The 24940-nt window shown below is 38.7% G+C and overlaps 1 protein-coding gene across 1 annotated transcript in view; it reads left to right on the top strand.

Annotated features, from left to right (window-relative positions):
* The window catches only part of NUP35 (nucleoporin 35), a 71859-nt gene extending 49519 nt beyond the window's left edge, over positions 1–22340 (top strand). Inside the window, exon 9 of the mRNA XM_032406693.1 lies at positions 22221–22340. Coding sequence (XP_032262584.1) covers positions 22221–22295 — 75 coding nt within the window. The 3' untranslated portion in view covers positions 22296–22340. The remainder of the gene's footprint in view (positions 1–22220) is intronic.
* The last annotated feature ends 2600 nt before the right edge of the window (positions 22341–24940 follow it).

Raw genomic sequence — 24940 nt, 5'->3', positions numbered from 1 at the left:
TAGCCAAGATTTGGAAGCAACCTAAGTGTCCAATGGATGAATGGATCAAGAAAATGTACATATACATGATAGCATATCAGTCTGCCATCATAGAATGAAATCTTGTCATTTGCAACAACATGGATGGACCTTGAGGGCATTATTATGTTAAGTGAAATAAGTCACACAGAGAAAGACAAATACCATATGATCTTATTTTATATTTGGAATCTAGGCAAACAAAGACCAACAGAAGAAGAACAACAAAAACAAAACCATGCTCATAGATAGCAGAGAAGAGATTGGTGGTTGCCAGAGGGGAGAGGTGTGGGTGGGGTGGCAAAATGGGTGAAGAGGGTCAAAAGGTACAAACTTCCTGTTATGAAGTAAGTCATGGGATGTAATGTACAACATGGTGCGTATAGTTAATAATGCTATAAAATGTATTTGAAAGTTGCTGAGAGTAGATCTTAAAAGTTCTCATCAGAAGAAAAAAAATTCAGGGGTGCCTCAGTGGCTCAATTGGTTGAGCATGGACTCTTGATTTCAGCTCAGGTCATGATCTCAGGGTTGTGGGATGGAGCCCCACAAGGGGCTCCACACTCAGTGCTGAGTCTGCTTGAGAGTCTCTCCCTCTCCCTCTGCCCCTCCCCCTGCTCGCATAGTCTCTCTCTCTCTAAACAAACAAATTAAAAAAAAAAAAAAATTTGGGGGTGCCTGGGTGGCTGGTTAAGCAGCTACCTTAGGCTCGGGTCATGATCCCAGGGTCCTGGGATCCAACCCCACATTGGGCTCCTTGCTCGATGGGGAGCCTGCTTCTTCCTCTACCTCTACCTGCCATTCTGCCTACTTGTGCACTCTCGAGCACTCCCTCTCTTTCTCTCTCTCTCTGTCAGATGAATAAATAGAATCTTTAAAAAAAAAAGAAAAAAGTGGCACCTGGGTGGCTCAGTCGTTAAACGTCTGCCTTCGGCTCAGGTCATGATCCCAGCGTCCTGGGATCCAGCCCCACATCGGGCTCCCTGCTCTGCGGGAAGCCTGCTTCTCCCTCTTCCACTCCCCCTGCTTGTGTTCCCTCTCTCGCTGTGTCTCTCTTTGTCAAATAAACAAAATCTTTAAAAAAAAAGAAAAATTTTGTGACTGTGGTGATCATTTCATAATACATTCAAATATTGAATCATGTTGTACACCTGAAACTTGTATGTTAATTGTACCTCAATTAAAAAAAAAGCCAAAAAACAAGCAAACATCAAAAGGGTATGACCTCAAGGTGGGAAGATTCTCTCTGATTATTCAGGTGGGCCCAATCTAATCATATTAGCCCTTAAAGTCAGAGGAGGCCCTCCTCCACCTAAACCAGAGATAGAGTCTCTTGAATCTGAGAAGAGCCCTCAGCTGACAGCCAGCTGGGAAATGGAGATATCAGTCCTCCAACCTTGCAAGAAACTCAATTCTGGCAACAACCTCAATGAACAAGGAAACAGATTATCTTCTAGAGCCTCCAAAAAGAAGCACATCCTTGTTGACTTCTTGATTTTGGCCTAGTGGGACACTAAGCAGAGACTCATCCCAGCCTCCAGACTTCAGACCTATGGGAACTGTAAGATAATAAATTTTGCCCTATCTTAAGCCACTAAATTTGTAATAATTTGATTTAGCAGTAATGGAAAACAAAACACTCTAAGTGAAACAGGAAGGGATTGGATACTTTTTAGTACAGGAGTATCATGATATAACTTGTGCCCGTTTTACTGATCATATAGGTTTCTGTGTTCTCTTGACAACACAAGTGGTTTTTACAATTAATCTCTCACTAAGGGTAATTACCTTTCACTTTGGTAGTTGAAAGCCCAGTAATTTATATCCATGACATAACTTTGATAGTTTGAAAAGACTTTTCCACTTTGTGAATTTCAGCATTAATATGTGTTCCCCCCGCCCCAGGAAATCCAGATTAATATGATCTGGAACAATTAAGTGAATTTAAAGTTATTTCACTCACTTAGGGAAAAATGATACCTATTGTCAGTAGCAAAGCCAACCTGAATTATCTCTGAAGTTAATTTTAATCCTCTACTTCCTTTTTTCCTTTTTTTTTTTTTTTTGCATTTTCTTCCCACAAGCTAAGTCCTTGTTAGAAACTTAAGTACTAAGGATTAAGTGAGGGATAAAAGATACGAAGCTTGTCTTTAAGCTCCTGTTTCAGTGTTTCTTAACATTTGGATATATTTTCCACATTTTGGTTGTCTCAAGCAGAAGCAGCACAAGAGTTTAGTGAATCAATCCTTAGCAAATAACTATTTGTGTTCTAAACTGGTACAGAATAGTACCTATTTCCATTTGCGGCAACACATTTCAGTGTGGGACCAAAGAGCTTCTCCAATCAGCTATGGATAAGAAGTTGTAGTTGTAGGAGAACCTCTAGGCCTACATGCAGAAAGGCCAAAAATGGGGCTTAGCAGTTACTAATAGAATGTTCTTAAAAAGAGTTTCCCTCAAAATTATCTGTATTCAATAAAGTATGTATATTGATGGAAGCTAATCCTCTGTTGTGCTTTTGTGTTTCAAAATAAATTGGCCAACTCTGTGCACCAGAAGGCCACTAGCTTCAAAAAATAACTTAAGTGATAGAATTAGATGAGTATTCTTAGGGAGAAATTCCCATGTCCCTGGAGAGAAAAGAGTTTAATTTTCTCTTTCTCTTTTTCTCTTTTTCTCTTTCTCTCTCTTTCTTTCTTTCTTTCTTTCTCTCTCTCTCTCTTCCTTCCCTCCCCCCCCCCCCTCTTTTTTTTGTGGTAAAATGCTGGGCACAATTTATATGCTGCTTTGACAGTTCTTTCTAAACTAAAAAAGATGAAGTTACTTTACCTAAGACTAAATTCACTTATGCATTGTAAATTTGACCAAACATTAAGGCAATTGGTTCTGTAAGTATCAATAAAGCCTGTTCACCTTAGCATAATGCAAATTCTCAAAGCAGCAAGTTCCTATTCCTACTGAAACCCCAAACCCGCTGTAACATTGTCAGATTTAAGTTAAAACTTTTAAAATATTAATGATGAATATTATGATTAATTTAGGAAAGAAAATTAGTACTGTAAGTTTTGAAATATTAATGATGAATATTATGATTAATTTAGGAAAGAAAAGTTGGTACTATGAAATGCTGAAAACCAAGGAGGCAGAGGGCTTGTAACATTTAATGTAAAGTATTCATCATGAGTTAAGAGGCTTCACTCTGGAAATCTGTTGGGCAACTCACAATCTTTATTGTCGTGATTCAAGTCAGACCTACTCCACTTCTACAAATTAAACTTCATACACCTGAAACTAATATAATACTGTATGTTCACTAACTGGAATTAAAAAAAAAAAAGACTTCAGTAGGGTGCCCATCTGATTCAGTGTTAAGGACACCATGACTTACCTGTGCCAAAGATAATCTATGTCAAACTCTTCTGATTACTGCTTTGGCTTTGCTACCCATATGGCGACCATATCCTCTTTGTCTTTCGAAATCAGCTTGGCCCCATCACTCTGCCCTATTGAATTCAAGGGGCCCAGTTCAATGGCAGGAGCTTCCCCTGTCTTTCCTGATTTACAGAAAACAGCCACCCCAGAGCTTTGAGGATCTTGAGACTCTCCTTATGAATGTATATTGCACTGCCTTCATGACAGTAATGTCCTCTGGACCCTCGTAAACGATATGGTTAGGGGGCAGATGAGCAAGTCTTATATGATAAATTCACTCTGGCATTCCAGTCTACCTCTGCCTTGGATATCTTCCTCTTCCAGTTCCCAAAAGTATTGTCTGGGAACCAATGGGAGTTGCTGAGAGCCTTTCTGGATGTCCTTGAGCTCAAAGTTTTTTTTTCCTAATACGAAGATTTTGCCTTTTCCATTCTTGAATGCACAGTGGAGTTTTTCAGAGGCTTCGTGACATGTGATGATAATATCTCTATGATGGCTTAAGGAATTTATGATTGTGTATTCTTGTGTTTAAATTTTTTTAGGGGGATGTTCCTAGTAATTTCTAAGAATGTAAAGGGGTCTTGAGACTAAAAAGTATGAGAACCAATGCCTTATAATATCTCAAGGAAGTTCTCATTTCAACTTAATTTAGTGTGAGCTACCTCTGATTTTATAGATTTTTCTCAATTGTTTTTGTATTTTTAATTTCACTGATTTCTGCTATAATATTTATTATACTATTCTTTTTGTTTGTTTTAGGTTTAGTTTGTTCTTTTTTCTGGTTTCTTTTTTTAAAAATTTATTTTATTTTTAAGTAATCTCTGCATCCAATGTGGGGTTCAAACTCACAACTCTGAGATCGAGTCACATGCTCTACCGACTGAGCCAGCCAGGTGCCCCTCTTTTTCTGGTTTCTTAAGGTAGAGTTTAATTTATTGATTTTTAAATCTTTCTTCTTTTTGAATATAGGCACTTAATGCTATACATTTTCCTTAAGCGCTGCTTTAACTGTATTACACAAATTTTGAAATATTGTATTTTAATTTTCATTTAGTTTAAAATATTTTAAAATTTCCCTTGAGACTTTCTCTTTGACCTATGAGTTAGACATGTGTTGTTTGCTTTTCATGTATTTGAGGATTTTTAAGATACCTTTCTATTATGATTTCTAGTTAGTTCTGTTAGGGTCTGAGAATGTACTTTGATTTCTATTGTTTTAAATTTGATGAGATTTGTTTTATTGCCATGAATATGGTCTATCTTATTGCACGTGCTGTATATGCTATATACATAAGTATACAGTAATTGGGAATTGACCTTATATTCGAATGTTTCAGAATAGAAATGGCATGTAAAATGGTAGATAGATCACAAAAATGCCCAATTCCTTACTTTATGTCCATATCCCTTGCAATGTGACTTGGCAGCTCCTTGCATTACACCGCGGGGTCCCTTTCCCTACCCCGTGAATCTGGGGTGGCTTAGTGAGTTGCTTTGGCCAATGGAATAAATGGAAATGAGAGTGTAAAAGTCCCAAGTTTAGTCCTTAAAACGTTTGCACTCTTCTCACTCTCTTGCAACCCCACCATCACTATGAAAGCAAGCCTGAGTTAGCCTGATGGAGGATGAGAGAGAAGGTCGAACAAAGCCAAGTTATCCCAGGTATTTACAATCAACTCAAGCCTGGCCCGGATCAGCAGAACTTCCTGCCTGATCCACAGCTGACTGCAGAGGTGTGAGTGAGGCTAGCTGAGACCAAAACTGCCTGGCTGACTGTCAGACTGATGAGAAACAATGGTTGTTATTTTAAGATTCTATGTTTTAGGATAGCTTACTAAGCAGCATTATTGTGACAATTGATAATTGATACCATGCCAAGCTTCAATTTGGTTACTCAAAGTATGTTTACATGGAAACATATATAGGCACTAAAAATAAGAGTTACAAAGACTTCCTGGTAATTAAATTCAAGGTATCACAAATTTTGTGGTGACAAAAGGTCAGTTTTCCTCCCAAAGGTACATCTCTCCCTCATCTTACCTTTGATCACCTACGTCCGTAAAAAAGGCATCCTATTCAGTAATGCTTCTAAAAATAATACATGTCTCCCAAACAGAGACAAATGAAAGACAGCTTAATCATTAAGAGTGTGGACTTTGGGGGGCAGATTCTTCCACCCACAAGCTGTACAATCTTGGGAGATGATATTAGTGTCTATCATATGGGACTGTTGAAAGAATTAAATGAATTAATGTATATAAAGTGCTTAAGATAGTACCTGATAAGTGGTAAATATTAATATAAGTCAATTTTAAGTAAGTTCTTAGTACTAAGTGCAGACTTCCTGTTGGTGGGAAATTACAAAGCTTATGTACTTTTAAAAAAATTATAAAGAGGTCAGTCTTCAAGAAATAATTTCATTAGTGAGTTGGATAAATCCTAATGTGCTTGAAATATTTTATTCCTTTTCTAATCTCTGCACTCAAAATGCTACTTCGACTTACTTGCTGGTGGAGAGTGGCGAGCATGCAGGAGAGATGGAATAGCTCTTATAGATCTGTTCAAGGAGCAAATGTACATTCTGTTAAATGGCCTAAAACAACTTCCCTGAGTGATTTTAGAGCTAGAGAAGTTTGAGGTTGGCAATTCTGTGACTGTACGAAAGAAATATGAACCCATATAGCTTTAAAAACATCCTTGTACACTTATGATGAAATATGAAATAAAATGATAAAAAAATAGACATCCTTAAAGTTTTAGCTTTGGCTCTTTGCTGGGCATAATGCTAATTATCTTACCAATCAGCTTTAAGGTCCTTTACATCCTTCTAAAGATAGTGATTTTTGAGGCTCCTAAAATAGTTATATTTATATTAAGCTTGACAGATACTGCTTTAACCTTCAAGGAAAAGAAAATCTGTGTTAGAGAGATGTTTTTCCAGAATGGGGAAAAATATTCTAACAGGGATTAGAATGGGAAGCCTCAGAAGAAAATAGAACTATCTTATGTAAGTATGTGTCTATATTTGTACTCTGCTTTTTTCAAAAAGCATTTGAAGTAGCTTCTAAAAATATATACTGTATAATAGGATGAAAATCATTTAAAGGGAACATCAGTTGAAGAACATAAGCAGGAAATCGTTTCTTCCTTTATGTGTCTACCTTTTTTGTTTTTTCTGAGAATTATTTGCATAGAATAGAAAATCAGGTGTTATGTGAAAGCTGATATCTTCAGTTTAGTAAAAAGGAGAATAGATACTAATTCTGGTAAGTGGCAGCTGACCCATTTTGAGGTTGAACGATTTAAGCAAGCAGAATTTTCAGTACTAAAAAGACATATATAGATCTATAGATATCAATATAAAATATTATCTATCTATCCATCTATTTACTCAATGTAATTTCCAGTTAACTCCAATCCACTGATTACTCTTTGGGAGCAAATTAAATCAGGGCAAAGGGTTGGAGAATTCTGTGACCCCTTAGAGAAGGATGCGTATTTCTAGTCACAACACTCAGTCATGTCTTCCAAATACAAAGCCTCCTTTGGGCAATGCTGGACAGAAACTATGATTAATCTCATACTGCTTAGTAACAGAGGCAAAAAAGGCATTTACTTAATGAGGGTTGAGTCTCAAAAAGATTTTAATTTTTTTCTTTCAATAAAAAGTATAAATGGTTCCACAATAAACAGTATCTTAGAAAATTTAAAAATGACTATTTAAATGGTCTCACAGTTAAGAAATCAAAAGCAAATGACAAATTCAAAGGAAAGGAGATTTTGAAGTGGTTGCTTCCTAATCTGTTTAATGTGGTTAGTTTCTGAAGAAGTGAAAGTCCATCTTGGAAGGAAGGGTTTTGTAGATGGTGGAATTGGGTCTAGGGTTCATAGAAGCAGTACACTTGAAGAAATCAAGCCTAGAAAAACATATGCAAATAGACTCTAGTGGTAACAGATATCATACAGTATCTCAGATTTAGGAACTTCGAGTCCGGCTCATGATTTGCAAGGATATAAGTGTTATAGACTGATGAGGTGCAAAAGGACCCAGAGCATTGGAGTGAGTCCGTCTTGAAGACAGAGCCAAAGCAGGGAGCAGATGCCTTATAAACCAATTGGGATTTATGATTAATAAGCCTTCATTTGGAAATTTGCAAAGAATTTTATTTGGCAGAAATCTTGGTGAACTGGTCTCTCAAGAAAAGTGATTGTCCTGGAACATAAAACCCTTATCCTAAGGGGTTGGTAAGAAGGTTTGTAATTTGAAAGCATACAGGGACTGTGGAGAAAGTTTAATAATGACCATGTATTGGGAGGAGAGAGAAATGTCAAGAGGAATTTTGGGCAACTTTCTGTGTGATATGCTACGTAACAGCTGCACTGCCCCTTTCAGGAAAGCAGTGGTAAATAGGTGATTTTTCAAGGCTTCTGGCAATGCTTTTTTTTTGTTTTTAATTTTTTTGGTTGATAAGCTGAAATAAGCTTCCTGGAAGCCCACCTATATTTAGGTTATAGGTAGCCTTATTAACAACATTCAAATTAGCGTCTTTGGGTCAGGGACTGTTTTATTTAACTCAGTATCTTCAGTTCCTCATAGAGTGCATAGCATAGAGTAGGTGTTGAATGAATGAATGAATGAATGAATGAAGGGGTGTTATTTCTGATTTCAGATAGCTCATCAGAGAATTACTTGGCTTTTAGTATTTCGACACATCACAAAATTTGTTCTCTGAAATTATTTAATACTCTTCTCAAGGTTTAGAGAGAATAAATATAAAATTAGCCAATTTGAACAGTACACTTCATTTATAGTCTTTAAATTGCTTGTAGGTCTCCTTACCTGATTTTTCTGTTCCTTGACCCTCTGCTTTTCTTCACTTTGCACTTTTCTCCATGAAGAAATGACCCATTCTTAGGGATTCAAACACTTCCTTCTCACGGCTGATTTTAACTCTTATATTTTCGGTCTTGTACTCTCTCAAATTCCAGTCCTCCTGCCGAACATTTATTTCTACCAGGGGGCCCCACTGTTATCCTAAATTACACACTTGGAGCTCTATCATCTTTCTTTTGCAAATCAGCATCTCTTACCAATTTCTTTCCTTCCATTCCCCCATTCTTCTAGGTCTGACACTTTGGTATTATTTTTGGTATTATTCCATTGCCTTTATTTTAAAAATTCAGTTAATCAGAGTCCTTTTGACTCTTGTCTAGAAATACACTCAATATCCACCAGTTATGTTCTAGTCTCACTCCAACTGTTCTTATCTAGTCCTTAATAATTTCCTGAATAGATTAATATAACATGCTTTAATTTTTTGTGGGAATTCCATTCATTCTAGACTGAATGCTGGAACACTGATCTTAAATTGGGACTTCTTTTTTTTCCCCTATGTTACTCGCCCAAGAAATAAAACCTTGCATAGCTCTTAGCTTTTCAAAGTGTAGTTGCATGATGCATGAACCTCTGCTCCAGAGTCACCTGCGGTGTTTGCTAAAGGTACAGTTTTGCTGTGCACATCCCACGTCTATAGAATCAAATCTCTGGACGTGGGTTCTGGGAATCGGCATTTTTAGAAAGCAATGCAGATAATTCTGCTGCACACTAACATTTGAGAACTATCGAAAAGGATAATATTCAGCCTCACATTTAAAACCCTTTCAAATAAAGGAGCACCTGGGTGGCGCAGTCGGTTGAAAGTCCGACTTTTGGTTTCAGCTCAGGTCGTGATCTCAGGGTCGTGAAACGGAGCCCTGCGTAGGACTCTGCATTCAACGCAGAGTCTGCTTGAGATTTTCTCTCTCCCTCGCCCTCTCCCCCTCCAGCTCGTGCTCTCTCTCTCTCTCTCTCAAATAAATAAATAAATAAATCTTTAAAACCCTTTCAAATATGGCCCAACCTTGTGTTCTCCAGCTTATTTCCCACGAGGCCTAATAAAGCTTACTGCTTGAGCAATCACTCTGGATGCGCCATGCTCAATTTGCCTCTGGGGCTTCGGTCTCAGAATGCCTCATTCATTCAAAATGCCTTGTGTTTCCTCTGCATCCAGCTTTCAAGCCCTCCTTTTTAATGGAATCTTTTAAGCTATGTTTTACCGAGCACTTACCATCTGTCAGGCACTTCATCAAATACTGTCACTGTCCATAAAGTAACCTAGCTATCATTGTTCCCATTTTTCAGGCAAGGGCATTGAGACTGAGTACAGTCTGACACAGGACTGACTCTAAAGCCCATGCTCCTCCCAGCGGCAGTTTTCAAGTTGGCTGCAGGACGCGCTGATGCAGCTGTGTAGACGCAGCCGAGCTGTTTTTATGTGTTTATACGCTCGCACTTGCCCACGGGGGGACTTGGGGATACAGCTTACACGTTTGTGAAATCAACTGTACAATTTCCGTAAGGACAGTTAGGGCACTCAAATGGAATGCATTAGGTCATTATTTAACTGTTAAACATGTGTTGGCTTCTTAGAAGCTCCTAGAGAACTGAAAGCAATTAAAAAAAAATTTTTTTTAATTTATTTTTTGACAGAGAGAGAGACAGCAAGAGAGGGAACACAAACAAGGGGAGTGGGAGAGGGAGAAGCAGGCTTCCTGCTGAGCAGGGAGCCTGACGCGGGGCTCGATCCCAGGACCCTGGGATCATGACCTGAGCCGAAAGCAGATGCTTAACGACTGAGCCACCCAGGCATCCCTGAACACAATTTTTAAAAAACCTATCCCATTCATTAGCTACTATAGTAGTACTTGTATTTAGTAGGTGTTCACTAAATATCTGCTCAGTTAAATAGAATCCAGGACATTGAAAATGTGCTTCCAGTGAGTAGGAGCCACTAGTCCCAGAAAATTAGAAATGGAGAGTATCTGAGGGCAAGAACCATCAGTTATTTTTAAAGTTCATTAGGGCATTTATAAGAAGAGGTGAACTTAATACATATAAACAGTTTTGTCATTATATTTTACCATCAACTGCCTAGATTAGAAAACATTTTCTAAAATCTTTCTTTGCTTAATGTGAAATAAAATAAAGCCCAGGGGCATCTGGGTGGCTCAGTCGGTTAAGCGTCTGCCTTCAGCTCAGGTCATGACCTCAGGGTCCTGGGACTGAGCCCCGCATCGGGCTCCCTGCTGAGCATGGGTCTGCTTCTCTCCTTCTGCCTCTCCCCCCTGCTCGTGCTCTCACTCTCACACTCTCTCTCAAATAATTCAATAAAAAATATTAAAAAAAATAAAGCACAAAATGTTAATAGAAAAATTCTACTAGTAAGATATGAAAACTACAATAAAATATAAAATTTTGGGATGTTATAGACCCAATATCATTAAATTTCTCCTACTATAAAATTTAAAACTTAAAAAATTAAAATTTGTTTGTTATAAAACATTTATACTACCTAACCTCCAATATATTTGTAGATGAGCCCAAAAGAGCCCCTGTTCTCACATCACAAAAATACATTTAGCACAAATGAATTGACTTCCTTCTTCACAAAACAGCTCTATATGATTAATGAATTAGCCTATTAAATTTCGAACTGAAGAGGAACAATCAATGGAGTAAGTATTTTTGATCCCTTAGGTACAGTGTTAACTCTCAAGAAAGCCTGTTTGGTGAAGCAATATTTCCATGTTTTCAGTGTGCTGGGAAGAAGGAAAGTTCTCAGTGAGGTTGTGGTACATAAGTATTAATAAGCACTGAATTCCTAACAGCACTGGCTGTCAAACCTGTGTGTATTAATGTGAATTAATGAGGTTTTCTTCTCCCAAGAGGAAAATAGGTTGTTACAGGTTAAACAACGATAAGCAAAACACAGGCAATGTCAGTTTGATAGAAAGCCTTCAATTTAGAGGAGTGACCTTTAAAAGGGAATGCATAAATAATCTCAACATAATCACTTGGTATAATATTTTGGGTTTACAGTTTAGATGGCAATAAAGCATATTTATTTATTGATTTGGTTTTTAAAAATTGTGTCTTTTGGGAAATCACCTCAGTGTAGAAATAAGGTGAAATGACAGAGTTGTCAACAAACAGGAACAACTGAAACAATCATGTCATGAAAAATGGTTTGAAAAAGTCACCCTTTTAATGACTTACTATTGAGGAAAGTCAGGGATTTTTAATTGTTCCAAATTACACAGAGCAAGTAGAAAGTAGTTGTTGGTGTGACAGGGATAATACCTCAAGGCTACTCAACCAGTACATTTTCCATCTTAGTAATCCCCAGTTCCAAGTTCACCCAGGGCTTCCATTATTTAGAACCATGCCAAGAGGACTCTGATCACATATTTTCTTCTACCGGTAAAAATAACCCTTCTACCATTCACACTGAGAAGTAAGGTTTAGTACCCGAAAGAGAAGAAGGAGGATGTTGTGCTCCAGAAGACTCTGCCAGAAGGAAAGGAGAAAGTCTGTTTCTCATGGTCTCCGAATATGAAGGAAAGAAGTAGTCAGACGCAGGTGTCCTTCTTCAGGCTGATAAATTCACAAGCCAGCCAACCAGAGACTAGCTTTTGTTCCATTCTCCTTTGGAATGTTGGCAGGAGGCTGCCCTTTAGGGTGGCTTGTGTGTCCCCGTGGGAGGCAGCAGTGTGGGCATGGCTGATGAAGGCGGCTAGAGAGAGAGATGAGTCTGAGGCAGCATTCCTGGCTCCCCCAGTCCAGCTGTTGTCTGGAAGGGATCTTGCTGGAAACTTGCTGCATTGGTGGGTGAGGTTAGACACTCCATGGGCGCTACCCCCAGACCCCATGAGGACATCTGCACAGCAAGCAAGGCCGGATGGGGGGTTAAGTCCCTGCCAGTTGAGTGAGGTGGAGGGTGGAGTCTTATCAGGCTATGACTGCTCAAAGAAAACAGACCTTGTATTCCTCAGTCATACAGTTTGGTGTCTTCAAGGGTCACACCCGCCATCCCACAGCAGAGATCAGCACAAGGATGGCAGGCTATGTAAAAGGAATAACCCCTGAATTCGGTAAGCTTTCCTACATCCAGGTGCCAGCTTGCGAAGAGGGGGTTGAGAAGAAGAGCTCTGATAGGGAGTTAAACTTGGAGTTGATTGAATTTTTTTTTTTATATCCTAGAGTCTGTTTAAACTGAAACTGTTAATTGGCAGTTTTGAGATAAGTCTCTGTCCTTTCATTTTCCTCCAAATGGGAGGAAATATTAAATGAATTATAGAAAAACATTAAATGAGTTATAGAAAAAGAAGAAGCTAGGCTTTTCTTTGCTCATTTCAGGAGTAGTAGACATTTGAGAATTCGCTGGTGAATCTGCCGTACCCCTCCCTACTGCCTGCCCCCCTCCGCCCCCACTCTTCAGCTGATATCCAGGCTTTCTTTCTCACTAAGAAAATGGAAGAAATCTGAAGAGAATTTCACATGTTTCCATCACCACATTTTCTCACCTACAAACTTCTGTGACCATATACTCTGTTTTCACTTCCGTACCCATAGAGGACTCGTCTGATCTTCCATCCAAAGGCAGACACTTCTGCTAGGGCACTAGATCCTGCTTCTTCTGGCCCTACTACAACACTTCTCATTTCTCTTTGGAGTCATCAGTTCTGCCCCTGCTGTGAATTATTCCATCATAAAATAACATGGTGTTCTTTCTGTCCTGCCTTAGGTGATAGCAAATTATCATAGACTGAGTGGCTTATAAAACAAACATTTATTTCTCACAGTTCTGGAGGCTGGGAAGTCCAAGGTCAAGGTGCTGGCAGATCTGGTGTCTGGTGAGAGCCCACTTCCTGGCTTGTAGATGGCCATCTTCTTGCTGTGTCTTCACATGGCAGAGAGCAGAGGGAGACAGAGCAAGCTCTCAGAGTCCGTTTCTTTCGAGCAAAACTTCTCAAATTCTTCCAGTTTCTTTCTTCCCATTCTTCTTTAACTCACTGCCATGTGTTTTACCCCGAATGTTCTGCTGAAACTGTTCTTAAGAAGGTAACCAACAACTTCCATGTTGCTAAATGCAATAGCTAGTTCTCCATCTTCATCTGCTTTGACTCATCAACAACATTCGGCACCTTTGATCGCCTCTTTTCCTCTTTCTCTTACCTCACTGGCTGCCCTTTCTCAGTCTCTTTTGTTGGCACCTCCTCATCCTTCCAACTTCTCAACGTTGGGGCGGTAAGGACTCAGGCCTTGCATTCTCTTTTCTATCTACACTTAACTCCTTTTGTGACCATGCCCAGGCTCATGATTTTTAATATCATTCCTATGCTGATATTTCCCAATCCTTTCATCCAGTATGAAACTATCTTCTGAAGTCTCTATCTTCTGAACTCCTATACTAAATCGCCTATTCATCAACTCCACTGGAGTATCTAATACACACCTCAGACTTAACATATCCAAATGAAACCTCCTCCTCAGTTGATGATAACTCCATCCTGTGGTTGTTCAGGCCAAAGAGCCATGGAGTCATCCTTGACTCCTTTTCTCTCATAATCTATATCAAGCCCACCAGTAAATTTGAGAATCCTGCACTTTCTCACTACTACCACCACTGCCATTACTATTTCCACCTTTGTGTCGCTGGAGTCTATTTTTTTTTTAAGATTTATGTATTTATTCATTTTAGAGAGAGGGAGAGAGCATCTCCAGCAGACTCCTTGCTGAGCGTGGAGCCTGACAGAGGGCTTAATTTCATGACTCAGATTACAACCTGAGCTGAAATCAAGAGTCGGACGCTTAACCGACTGAGCCACCCAGGTGCCCCTAGAGTCTATTCTTAACCCGAGTGATGCTTTTGAATGTGAGGTCATGATACTCTTCTCAAAACGGTCCAGGGGCTCCCTGTGTCCCTAAGAGTAAAAGCTACAGTTCTAACTCTGGTTCACAAGCTCCTATATAGTTTTCCTAAATTATTTTTCTTCCTCACCTCTTTACCTCACCTACTACTGTCCCCCTTGCTTACTCTGCTTAGCCACATTGGTCTCCTGTTTTTCAAAAATGCTAGGTACAGTCTGATCTCAGGGATTTTGCATTTTTTAGTCCTTCTGTATGGAAAGCTCTAACTTTAATATCTGTATGACTCAGCCTCTCATCCTATTTGTTTTCATTTCTCAAATGTTACACTCTCAGTGGGGCCTTCTCTGACTACCCTATTTAAAATTAGTCTCTACTCCCTGATCTGGCATTTTCTATCCTTTCTCTGGCTTTGTTATTCTCCATAGTTTTTATGACTTTCTAATATCCTAAGAAAGTTATTTATTTTTAAAATTTATTTATTTGAGAGAGAGAGAACATGAGTTGGGGGAGGAGAAGGGGGAGAGGAACAAGCCAACTCTATGCTGAGCATGCAGTCCCCTTGGGGCTCAATCTCGTGACCCTGAGATCATGACCTGAGCCGAAAGCAAGAGTCAGATGCTCAACCTACTGTGCCACCCAGGTGCCCCTATTTATTTTATTTTTAATAGAGTGTACTTTACTGTTATATGAATATGTCTATGGAGTAGAGGTTGACTGTAATTTGCTAAAGACAGAACATTCAGTTCATAGCTGGACAAGGGCAGGACTGAGTACATTTAAAGGGAACTCTGTTATTTGGGACAGTGTGAAGAAACAGAAAATTTGTTTCATGGGCAGTTTTTAGAGGGGAATCTCCAGGGGATCTAAGGAACACCATTGGTTTGTATAGATGTAAAACAAAAAGTGAGAGACCTCATGCAGAAACTTACGCTGTCCTCATTCTTTCTAGGTTAATCAAATTTATATTTACTGCAAATTTAAGTTTATTGTGCTGTTCTAGGAGAGAGAGGAATCCCAAAGAAGCCTATGTTCCATTTTATTAGTGATACTATACTCTATCTAGACCAGGTCATAGGAGACAGTGAAGACTGCAGCTAAGGCTTACCAAATGGTTCTTGAAAATTATTGTGGGTGAGAATCACCTGGAACTGGCTGTGGGGGTGGAGAAGCTTGTTAAAAATGCACATTTCCTGGCTCTACCATCAGGCACTCTGGATCGGAAGGTTTGGGGCCAGGTTGGTGATCTGCTGTTTTAACCAGCTGCTGTGGTGATTCTGACACAGGTGGTCTATTTGCCTTCCTTTGTGAAATATCATCTCCTTGATTATTATTGTAACAGTACAGTATATTACATTGTCAGAAGAAACCTGAAAGGAATGTCTAGAGAATTTTATGTTTGTTTTTTTTTTTAAAGATTTTATTTATTTATTTGACAGAGAGAGAGAGAGAGAGAGCACAAGTAGGCAGAGTGGCAGGCAGATGGAGAGGGAGAAGCAGGCTCCCCGCTGAGCAGGGAGCCGGATGCGGGGCTCGATCCCAGGACCCTGGGATCATGACCTGAGCCGAAGGCAGACGCTTAATGACTGAGCCACCCAGGCGCACTGAGGATTTTATGTTTTTGTAGAACACTGAAGGATTCAAGGATCCAGATGGCATTCTTATTTCTTCTTTCTGTTGATGATTGTTTTTTAATTTTTAATTTTTTTTTTGTAAGGAGATGAGGAAACTTAATAGCTGAGGACATTAGAAATGTCAGGGACCTGGACCTGTTTATAAAATTAGTGTGATGGAATCCTAGCAAGGAACGAGACTTTTCACAAACACCAGAAGAATGTGTTTGACTGAAGATTAGCCCTTGATCGGAGTCAATATTTGTGACAGAGGGAGAAATTTCCTAAGAAGAGTGTGAAGTTGGATATTATGTAGTTTAAGAGACTTATGCCGTTTAATAGCTGCATAATGGAGAGTATTTGTGAAATAAAACATTAGGTCTTTTCTCTGGTCTGAATTATTTATAACAAACATGCATTATTTTCATAAGTAAAATATTTAAACAAATCCATGGATAACTCAGAAAATGGGCACTGGCTGCGTATCTGGTCAAGTGGATCATTTTCAGAGACCTGAAAGTTATCTAAGTTTTGGGTTGCACCCCAGACATGAGTGGCTCCAACCTGGGTCTGGAAATTTATTTCAACACACTGTTCCTCAGATTCCTTCACCTTAAAATATTTAATATGCCAGGGTTCCATATGTTGGTGTAGCATGTCCTAATGCCCTGTCAGAGACATTTCCAAATATGGAGGCTTCCTATCCCATCCAACCAGCCATGAAAGCACACTTCTTATCCCAATTAACTAGCTGATTGACCTTAACAGGTCACTCAGTTTCCTCTCCGGACCTCTGTTTGTTCATCCATGAAAGCACAGAAGTGGATTACATAATCTGTATAAATCTCATACTTTAAAAACAAACCTATGAAATCAAAATATGCATCTTTAAAATTAATTTTCAGCTCAAAGACATAGTGCATTTCTCTTGACAATCAACTTTTAAAAAATATAAATTTCATTAAAACGAGACTATTGGATATAAAAATTCCATTGTATTTTTTTATTATGTTATGTTAATCCCCATACATTACATCATTAGTTTTTGATGTAGTGTTCCATGATTCATTGTTTGCGTATAACACCCAGTGCTCCATGCAGTACGTGCCCTCTTTAATACCCATCACCAGGCTAACCCATCCCCCGACCCGATTCCATTGTATTTTTTTAAAGAGTATCTATATATTTTGCTGAGATAATTTTTTTTTTTTTTTTTTGCTGTAGGTTGTTAGCTTGTTGGTTTTGAATTTTCTATTACGCTGTGAACACTACTCAATTCTACATATATCCTTTGTATTCCCATAAAATTAAACTAAATGTATGTCACTTCTCATGTAGGAATGCACAAGCAAATAAACAGTATATAGCCACATATATCAGAAGATTAAACTGAACTGAAATTATCCCTCATGCTGACACTGTAATAGGCTATTGATCTCAGATCGCATTTTTCTGTTTCTTTATAATTGAATTTTGTTCCCAAATGAAAGAGCATGTTCATTTTCAGATTGCATTTAGTGAAATAAAAACTGCATCTGGGATCAGTTTTATCATGTGCTCAATGGAGGACTAAGCCTTTCATAAAATTAAGTATGGAACACAGTGGCTATTAAAAAAAAAAAAAAAGTATACCACCTTCTTAGAAGAGATTTTTTTTTTCCCCAGAAAAGCTAAATTTTGTATCTCAACTGTTTAAAAAATTCTACATGATTTAATCCAAAAATTAGAATATATGCAAAACTATGGAATTTCTCCCTATGAATGACTACTTATGGAAGATATGTATTTTATAAATTAATCCATCTATAGGAACTAAAAGAAATTAAGACTATAGGAAATAGAACAGAGGGTTTGAAAATAAAATGAAAAGATCTGTAAGTATGGGCGCCTGGGTGGCTCAGTCGGTTAAGCATCTGACTCTTGATTTCAGCTCAGGTCATGACCTCAGGGTCATGAGATTGAACCCCATGCACTGGGTGTGGAGCCTGCTTTGGATTCTCTCTCTGCCCCTATCCTCCTCTTAAAAAAAAAAAACAAAAACCTTTAACTAGAAAACGTTGTCTGCCAAAAGTAGAGATGATTTTCCTTAGGCTAGACCTTACTCTGATTTTTGAAATAGCAATAAAATGGAAATTTTAGGAAGCTAAGAAAGATCATTCAAAGACTTCTGCCTGCCCCTTGTTCTCTATTGAATGCAAGTCTCCCAATAATATTCAGATTTTAATCACACTGCTCTCAGCCCTCTACCTGAAGGTGAGAGTCTTCAACTATCCAAAAAGTCCTGCGTGCCCAAGATCTTAGTTTACTCATTGGTGATTGTGTGATTTTCATCTAACAGCCAGTAGAAGGTACGGGGTTACTATTGACACAAAATGGGCATTTCTGACCCTTTCTCTTCTCTCAGTGGTGGGGGTGGGTGAGAGAGCTCCTGGGTGAAATTCAGTTACAAAGCATTTACTCTCAGGACTCCCATTGTTTGGACGCAGGGAAAACTTCCCTACTCCTCTTGCCTAAAGTCCTTAAAACTGAATGCTGTGACAGGGATGTGTTGTGGTGGTGTTCACATTGGAAAGGACACAGCTTCAAGGCATGGGGAGAGTGTGAGCAGAGGAAACAGTAAGTGAGAGGAAAGACAAATTCACTTACCAAAGCCTTCTGTCAGACAGCGTGAATGCAGTGGATCACATAGTGCCTGGTGTCATTTTCTTGTCTCCTTTCCTGTGTGGTTTGGAGACACTCATGAGTTAGTGAGGTATTCTCAATGGTTACACATGGTTACTGAGGAATGTTTGGAATGATAAACAATTTGTTTTATTCTTAAACACAATTCTTGTGTATTTGTGTTTAGATACACTATACGTTAAATATGACACCACACTGACAACTAGGTGGCTATTTAAGGTTAGAATTGGGAATGGTTTTACTTTTCCAAAGTATTGAATAATATTAATTAACATTAATAACCATAATTAATTATGGTTATTAATTAAATCTAAAAAATTAAACTAAGCTACTGACTTTAAATAATTCTGATTTAAAAGTTGATTCCATTAGTAATTGTGACTTAATTTTAAGAGATAGTTTTGAATATTTTAAGAGAAAAACTATTTGAAAATATATGAGGAATAATATTTCAATTTTTAACATTCACTTTAACTCACGTTTTTGATACACATATATACACATTTGAACGCTTTGAAAAAATTACAGTTACTTTTTAATTATTTTTTTAAAATTTTATTTATTTGAGAGAGAGAGAGCACAAGCAGGGGGAGAGGCAGAGGGAGAGGGAGAAGCAGTCTCCCCACAGAGCAGAGAGTCCAATGCAGGGCTCAATCCCAGGACCCTGGGATCATGACCTGAGCCGAAGACAGACCCCTAACCGACTAAGCCACCCAGGCACCCCCTATTTTCAAAATATATCAAGAATCCAATCAGTTCTTCTTCCTCTTCTTCTTCTTCTCCTCCTCTTCCTCCTCCTCCTCTTCCTCCTCCTCCTCCTTCTTCTTCCTCTTCTTCTTCTTTTTGAGTATAGTTGACAGATAACGTTACATTAGTTTCAGGGGTACAGTTTAGTGATTTGACAAGTTTGTAGATGACGTTCACAAGTATAGCTACCATCTGTCCCATTATATCGCTATTATGATATCACTGACTATATTCCTTGTCGTGTGCCTTTTATTCCCAGACTTACTCATTCCATAACTGGAGGCCTGTATCTCCCTCTCCCCTTCACCCATTTTGCCCAACTTCTCCCCCCCTTGCCTCTGGCAACCATCTAGTCTGTTCCTAGTATCTCCATTGCTACCACCCTGTTCCACTCTACTGTCACCGTTCCCTGTTCTAGCCTCCTAGCTAGTCTCCTGTTTCTACCCTTGCCCTCTGTGGAAGTTTAAAGTATATTCACAAACTCTGAGTCTTCAGAAGGTAAAGCCTAATTCCATTCTCCTTCAGTGTGGGCTGGACTTACAGACTTGCTTCTAATGAAGAGAATAAGGCTCAAGGGACAGTGCATCTCCCGAGGGCTGGGTCATGAAGACACTGAGGTGCTAGCCTCTTTCTCTCGGATCACTTACTCTGGGGAAAATCAGCGGGCATGCCATGAGTACACTTAAACAACCCTATGAAGAAACCCCATGGCAGGGAACTGAAAAATCTCTTGCCAACAGCCAACAGGGAACTGAGACCTCTTGGCAGCAACTTTATGGGTCAGCCATCTTGGAAATGAATCATCTGGCCCCATTTGAGCCTTGGAGCTGTAGCCCCAGCTGACATCTCGACTATAACTTCACAAGAGACCCTGAGCTAGAATGACTTAGCTTAGCTGCTTCCAAATGATTGACCCATAGAAACTGAGAAACTGTAAATGCTTATTGTTTTAAGTTGCTATGTCTTTTGGAAATTCATGTAGAAATGCATAACTAATATACCCTCCTTTAATCTGCTCTTAAAATAGCAAGCCACAGCAGTCCAATGGCTCCCCATTTCCTTCAGGGTAAAATCCAAAGTTGTGGACTGAATGTTTGTATCCTCCCAGAATTCATGTTGCTTGGTCCTGGGGATGCATGTGTAAATAAAACATAGTTTAAAGGAAATTCTAGTTTAATAGGAGGGAAAGTCAGCAAATGGTTAATAGGAGATGGGATAGGTTGAGAGCAGTGATTAGTTTACAATTATACGTGTTAAATTATAGGTGCTTTTGGGATATCCAAGTAGAGATAAATGGGTCTTGAGTTTATAAGAGAGTTTTGGGCAAGACATGTAGATTTGGTGTTATTGTCATAAGGAAGTGAATGAGGTCACTGGGGAAGAATGTACACAGTGGAAAAAGGAAGTTAAGAATCTAATTCTGTGAAATATTTACAGTGGGAGGGAGAGGATATAGTTATAGGGACTGTTGACAAATATTCCTGTTCTTTTCCTTCTGGGCTTAGAGAAGTATTACATTTCTCTGGCCTCTGTGAGGTTATGGCCATACAACTTGCTTAGGTTAATGGAATGTGAGCAGAAGTGATGCGTGTCACTTGTCCGGAGCTTTAGGAGGCAAAGCATGAGTCAGCTGGCTCCCTTCTTCTTGCCTCGGTGATTATGAAATATGTTGAGATGGAGCCTCTGCCACCCTGTCTTCCTGCGTGTTTATCAGTATTGAAGGCCCTCACGACCTGTCCGGGACTTGCCATGTGAGTGAGGAATACACTTTTTTAGGGGTATGGCACTGAGCTGTTTGTTACTGCACAATAACCTCGTTGGTCCTACTGACTCCTGGAGGGCTGTAAGAGATGAAAGGAGAATGGTGAGAAGTTCCTAGAAGATGAAGACAGCAAGGTTCATTGCAAGACAGAGACTGAAAAGTGTTCATTTGATTTGGCATTTAGGAGGTCAGTTGTAATTTTAGTAAGTTACATGATATGGAATAAAACACAGTCCCTTTCAAATGGTTAACAATTGAAGAAAAAGATTATGGGTCTGGGCAGTAATAGAAGTGAGGGAGGCTCTTGCTGTTGCCATTTCTTTGCTTCTCATTTAATTCACAAACATCAGCAATTGGCATCTGATCCCACCAATTTCTCCCTTCCCTTTTCCCTGCTCACTTTGAACTTACAAACCTCCATACTCTTTCCTTCATCCCCTCCTTCCCACCTCTGTAGGCTTCCTTGAGATTCGATCACAGCTTCCTCCATCCTTTCTCAGTGGAACGTCTTAAAAGAGAGGCATGTAATTTCAGTTTGCACTTCTTCACCCCTTCAGCCTCCTGCGAATTGACTTTTAACCTCATCAATCTACTGAAATGGCTCATGCCAAGGAGATTTTTCATGAAAACCACATATAATTAGTTTTTTTTGTTTTACTTTCTGCATAAATCTCTTTAATTTTATATTACGACACAGTGCGCGATTATTTGCTGAGTAGTTCATTTTGTATTAGCTGAAGAGAAAATTGAACCTGTCAGTCAAACTGCATGGAATAAGAAATAATATATTTTTGTTAGCAGTAAACAGAAACTTGTACAATAAAAATGTTTTGTGTCACTTGAAGTAGTACCATTGGTTGCAAGTTTGGAAGGTATGCAAAGTGTTTTCCTGTCCTTGTTTATTTTGGTGGCGACTTTGATTGCAGGCAGCGTACCTTTCATTTTTTCTCCCTTTTGGTTTGCAGTCACAATACTTGAACACAAATATAATGAGGGCTTGTTCAATTTGAGACTTCCCTATAGTAATGCAGTAATATTACAGAGATTTTTCACAGACATTTCCTCCTTTAATCCTCAAATGACTTTTTGAAGGGTATTTAATTTTCCCCCTACTTACAAATGAAGAAACTGAAACTCAGAGAGGAAGATAAATGGCCACATGCACATTGCCACAGGTTGTGTGTCTGTGTTTGCTCAACTCTAGCTTTTCTGATCCCAGTTTAGAGCTGTTTCTACGATGACCCAGCTACTTGAATGCAGTACATGTACACAAGGAACGACAGAGGTACAATGACTCTTCAAAGTAAGTCTGCTTTTTAAATTGACATCTTTGTTAAAACATTACAGGACCATACATTTTCCATAATTTAAAGCTATGTTGATGCCGTATCAAAATGTTGCACACTGAATGCGTTTGGATATTAATGAGCTTAGGTTGGCAATAAGCAGCCACCCTACACTTGAACAGATATTCTTTCACACCACTCTGTTCTGAACAGCTGAGTTTACATTGTCCTTAACATAGAGATGACTGTTTAATAGTCTTCGGCGATGAGAGGAGGTTAAAGAAGTTTGGGTAGAAATAGTGAGAAGAGCAATTGGATACGATTGTTATCTTAAGTACCAGGCTGTTGATTTAAGTTTCAGTCTGTCCTAAAATATTCATAACAAAATTCTGTGGGCATCCTGGCTCATTTATCCATGTCTATGAATCTACAAGACACTACTTTATCTGTAAGGCTGATATGTAGATGATAAACTAAAATGTAGGCTTTCTAGATACTTTTAAACATTAAAGTACCAGATATGTGAGCACTTAGACTCAAAAGTCTGGCTTTGCCTTTCCCAATTCAAATTTATATTAATAAAATCCTTCTCAAAGTCAGCCTCCTTGAGAATATGCACAGACTCCTGGAAATGGTCAAAATAAGAAGATTAATTGGTGGACTCAGCAAGAAAAGGAGTTCAGAGAATTTGGTTCTAGAAGGGAACTAGATCAGGTAAACAGGATGAGTAAGCACTTATAAGAATAAAGAGAATTTTTAGTTTCAGGCATATCTAAACTGGGGAAAGAAGGAGGTGGTTTGTTCTCTTTTGTTTTTCCCAGAAGTTAAGAGCATAATCAAGTCTGGAGCTGAAAGTCTAGTGTATGTGGGAGACAGCAAGGCCAGCTGGCTCACTAGCAGCCATGGGTGGGTACAGTAAGGCCAGGTGTAGAGGCTGCTGTAAGTGTGGGGATGCATGCTGAATGCAACAAATTGCTATTGAAGTTTCTTTTTTTCGCCAATTTTATTTAGGTATAATTGACATGCAACGTTGTGTAAGTTTAAGGTGTACAACATGATGGTAGTATGATATCATGGATATACTGTATTTGATATATGTTGATACATTTATATATGTAAATAATATAAAATGATCACCACAATAAGCTTAGTTAACATTCCTCACCTCACATAAATACAAACTTTTTTTCTTGTGAGGAGAACTTTTAAGATCTACTCTCAGCAACTTTCAAATAAATAGTACAGTATTGTTAACTATTGTCATCATGCTATTCATTACATCTGTTTGGCCTGATTCTGGGGTATGGATGTCAAAGGAGGTAACCAGACTCAAGGAGATCAGCTACTACTGTTTGACAGAATTTTGGATTTCATCCATCAGGAAAGTTCCTAAAAAAATTCTTGAGAACTAACATATAGTTGTCAAATATTTGTTTTGCTAAGGAAGGATATTAAGGAAAAAAACAAACCAAAAAAATAAAAAGTAAATGACCACATGCTATCGCCACTATTTCATAAAGGAATCAAATTTTAACATCAAATTAGTAGAAAGGACACTCTCCCAGAGCCAAGGACAGAACATTAAAATGAATCCACTTGGTGTTATTAAAGACTTACTGCATTGTCCTTATTTTCTCATTTCCTCTTGTACCACTAAAACTTTGTCCCTGGCCTGCCCGTCTCCTCAGACTGATGTCTGAGATTCACTGAGCTAAGAGAATATCATCATTATTCAGGCATAAGATGATGGGAATCTGGGAAAGAAGAAGAAAGAACAGTGAAGGCAAGAAGATGATGATGGAAGAATGGTGGTGCTTGGTGACAGATTGAATGTAGAAGATAAAGGGAGAGAGTGCAAAATACCTTTAGAAATTATACTGCAACCTGATATAATTTTTTAATAGTTGGGATTGCACATAGCATTGCCCTAATTCATCTCATAAATATGACACAAAAATATGACATTCTTTGGGATGTCTTATCAACAGATTGATGTCTTGCTGTCTTCTTTATCTGCACCAGAAACCAGAAATGCAATGTACCAAACATATGAAGATCATGTTTTTATTAGTGATCGATGGGTTAAAATATTTTTCCATCTAAAGCCAAACTGATCTTGTGCAGGATTTTAAAGGAGGCAAGAAAGTTGATTTTAAAGGAGATGCAAAAGTTCACTATAATGAATGACCATCATGTAGTCCTATCAAGCTTTCAAAACATTCTTAAGCGATTACCAGGATTCTTAGAGCTCATTAGTGATGTTCTGTTCCTGACTCTTGAAAATTGCCATTTAGCAGTTGCCAGGTTTTACTGTTGTAGAGTTTCTGATTCTATTTAAGATTTTATTCATGTATTTGAGAGAGAGAGAGGTAGCGAGAGAGAGCATGAGCAGGAGATGGGGAGAGGGAGAAGCAGGCTCCCCGCTGAGCAGGGAGCCTGACTCAGGGCTGGATCCCAGGATCCCGGAATCATGACCCAAGCCGAAGGCAGATGCTTAACTGAGCCACCCAGGTGCTCCATCTTTTTCTTTTTTAATAGAATGATGTCATGATATAAGTAGAGGTATTAGTTGTTCTATTTGCAGAAAAAGAGCAAAGGTGCTTTGTGGTTTTGGAAATTACATTTCAAGGCTACTCACAAGAGGATACCTTGT

The sequence above is a fragment of the Phoca vitulina genome, unplaced genomic scaffold (assembly GCF_004348235.1).
Source record: "Phoca vitulina isolate PV1807 unplaced genomic scaffold, GSC_HSeal_1.0 scaffold1, whole genome shotgun sequence".
In the NCBI taxonomy this organism is placed as follows: domain Eukaryota; kingdom Metazoa; phylum Chordata; class Mammalia; order Carnivora; family Phocidae; genus Phoca; species Phoca vitulina.
The sequence above is the reverse complement of the archived record's forward strand: the minus strand, read 5'-3'. Positions and strand labels throughout refer to the sequence as shown.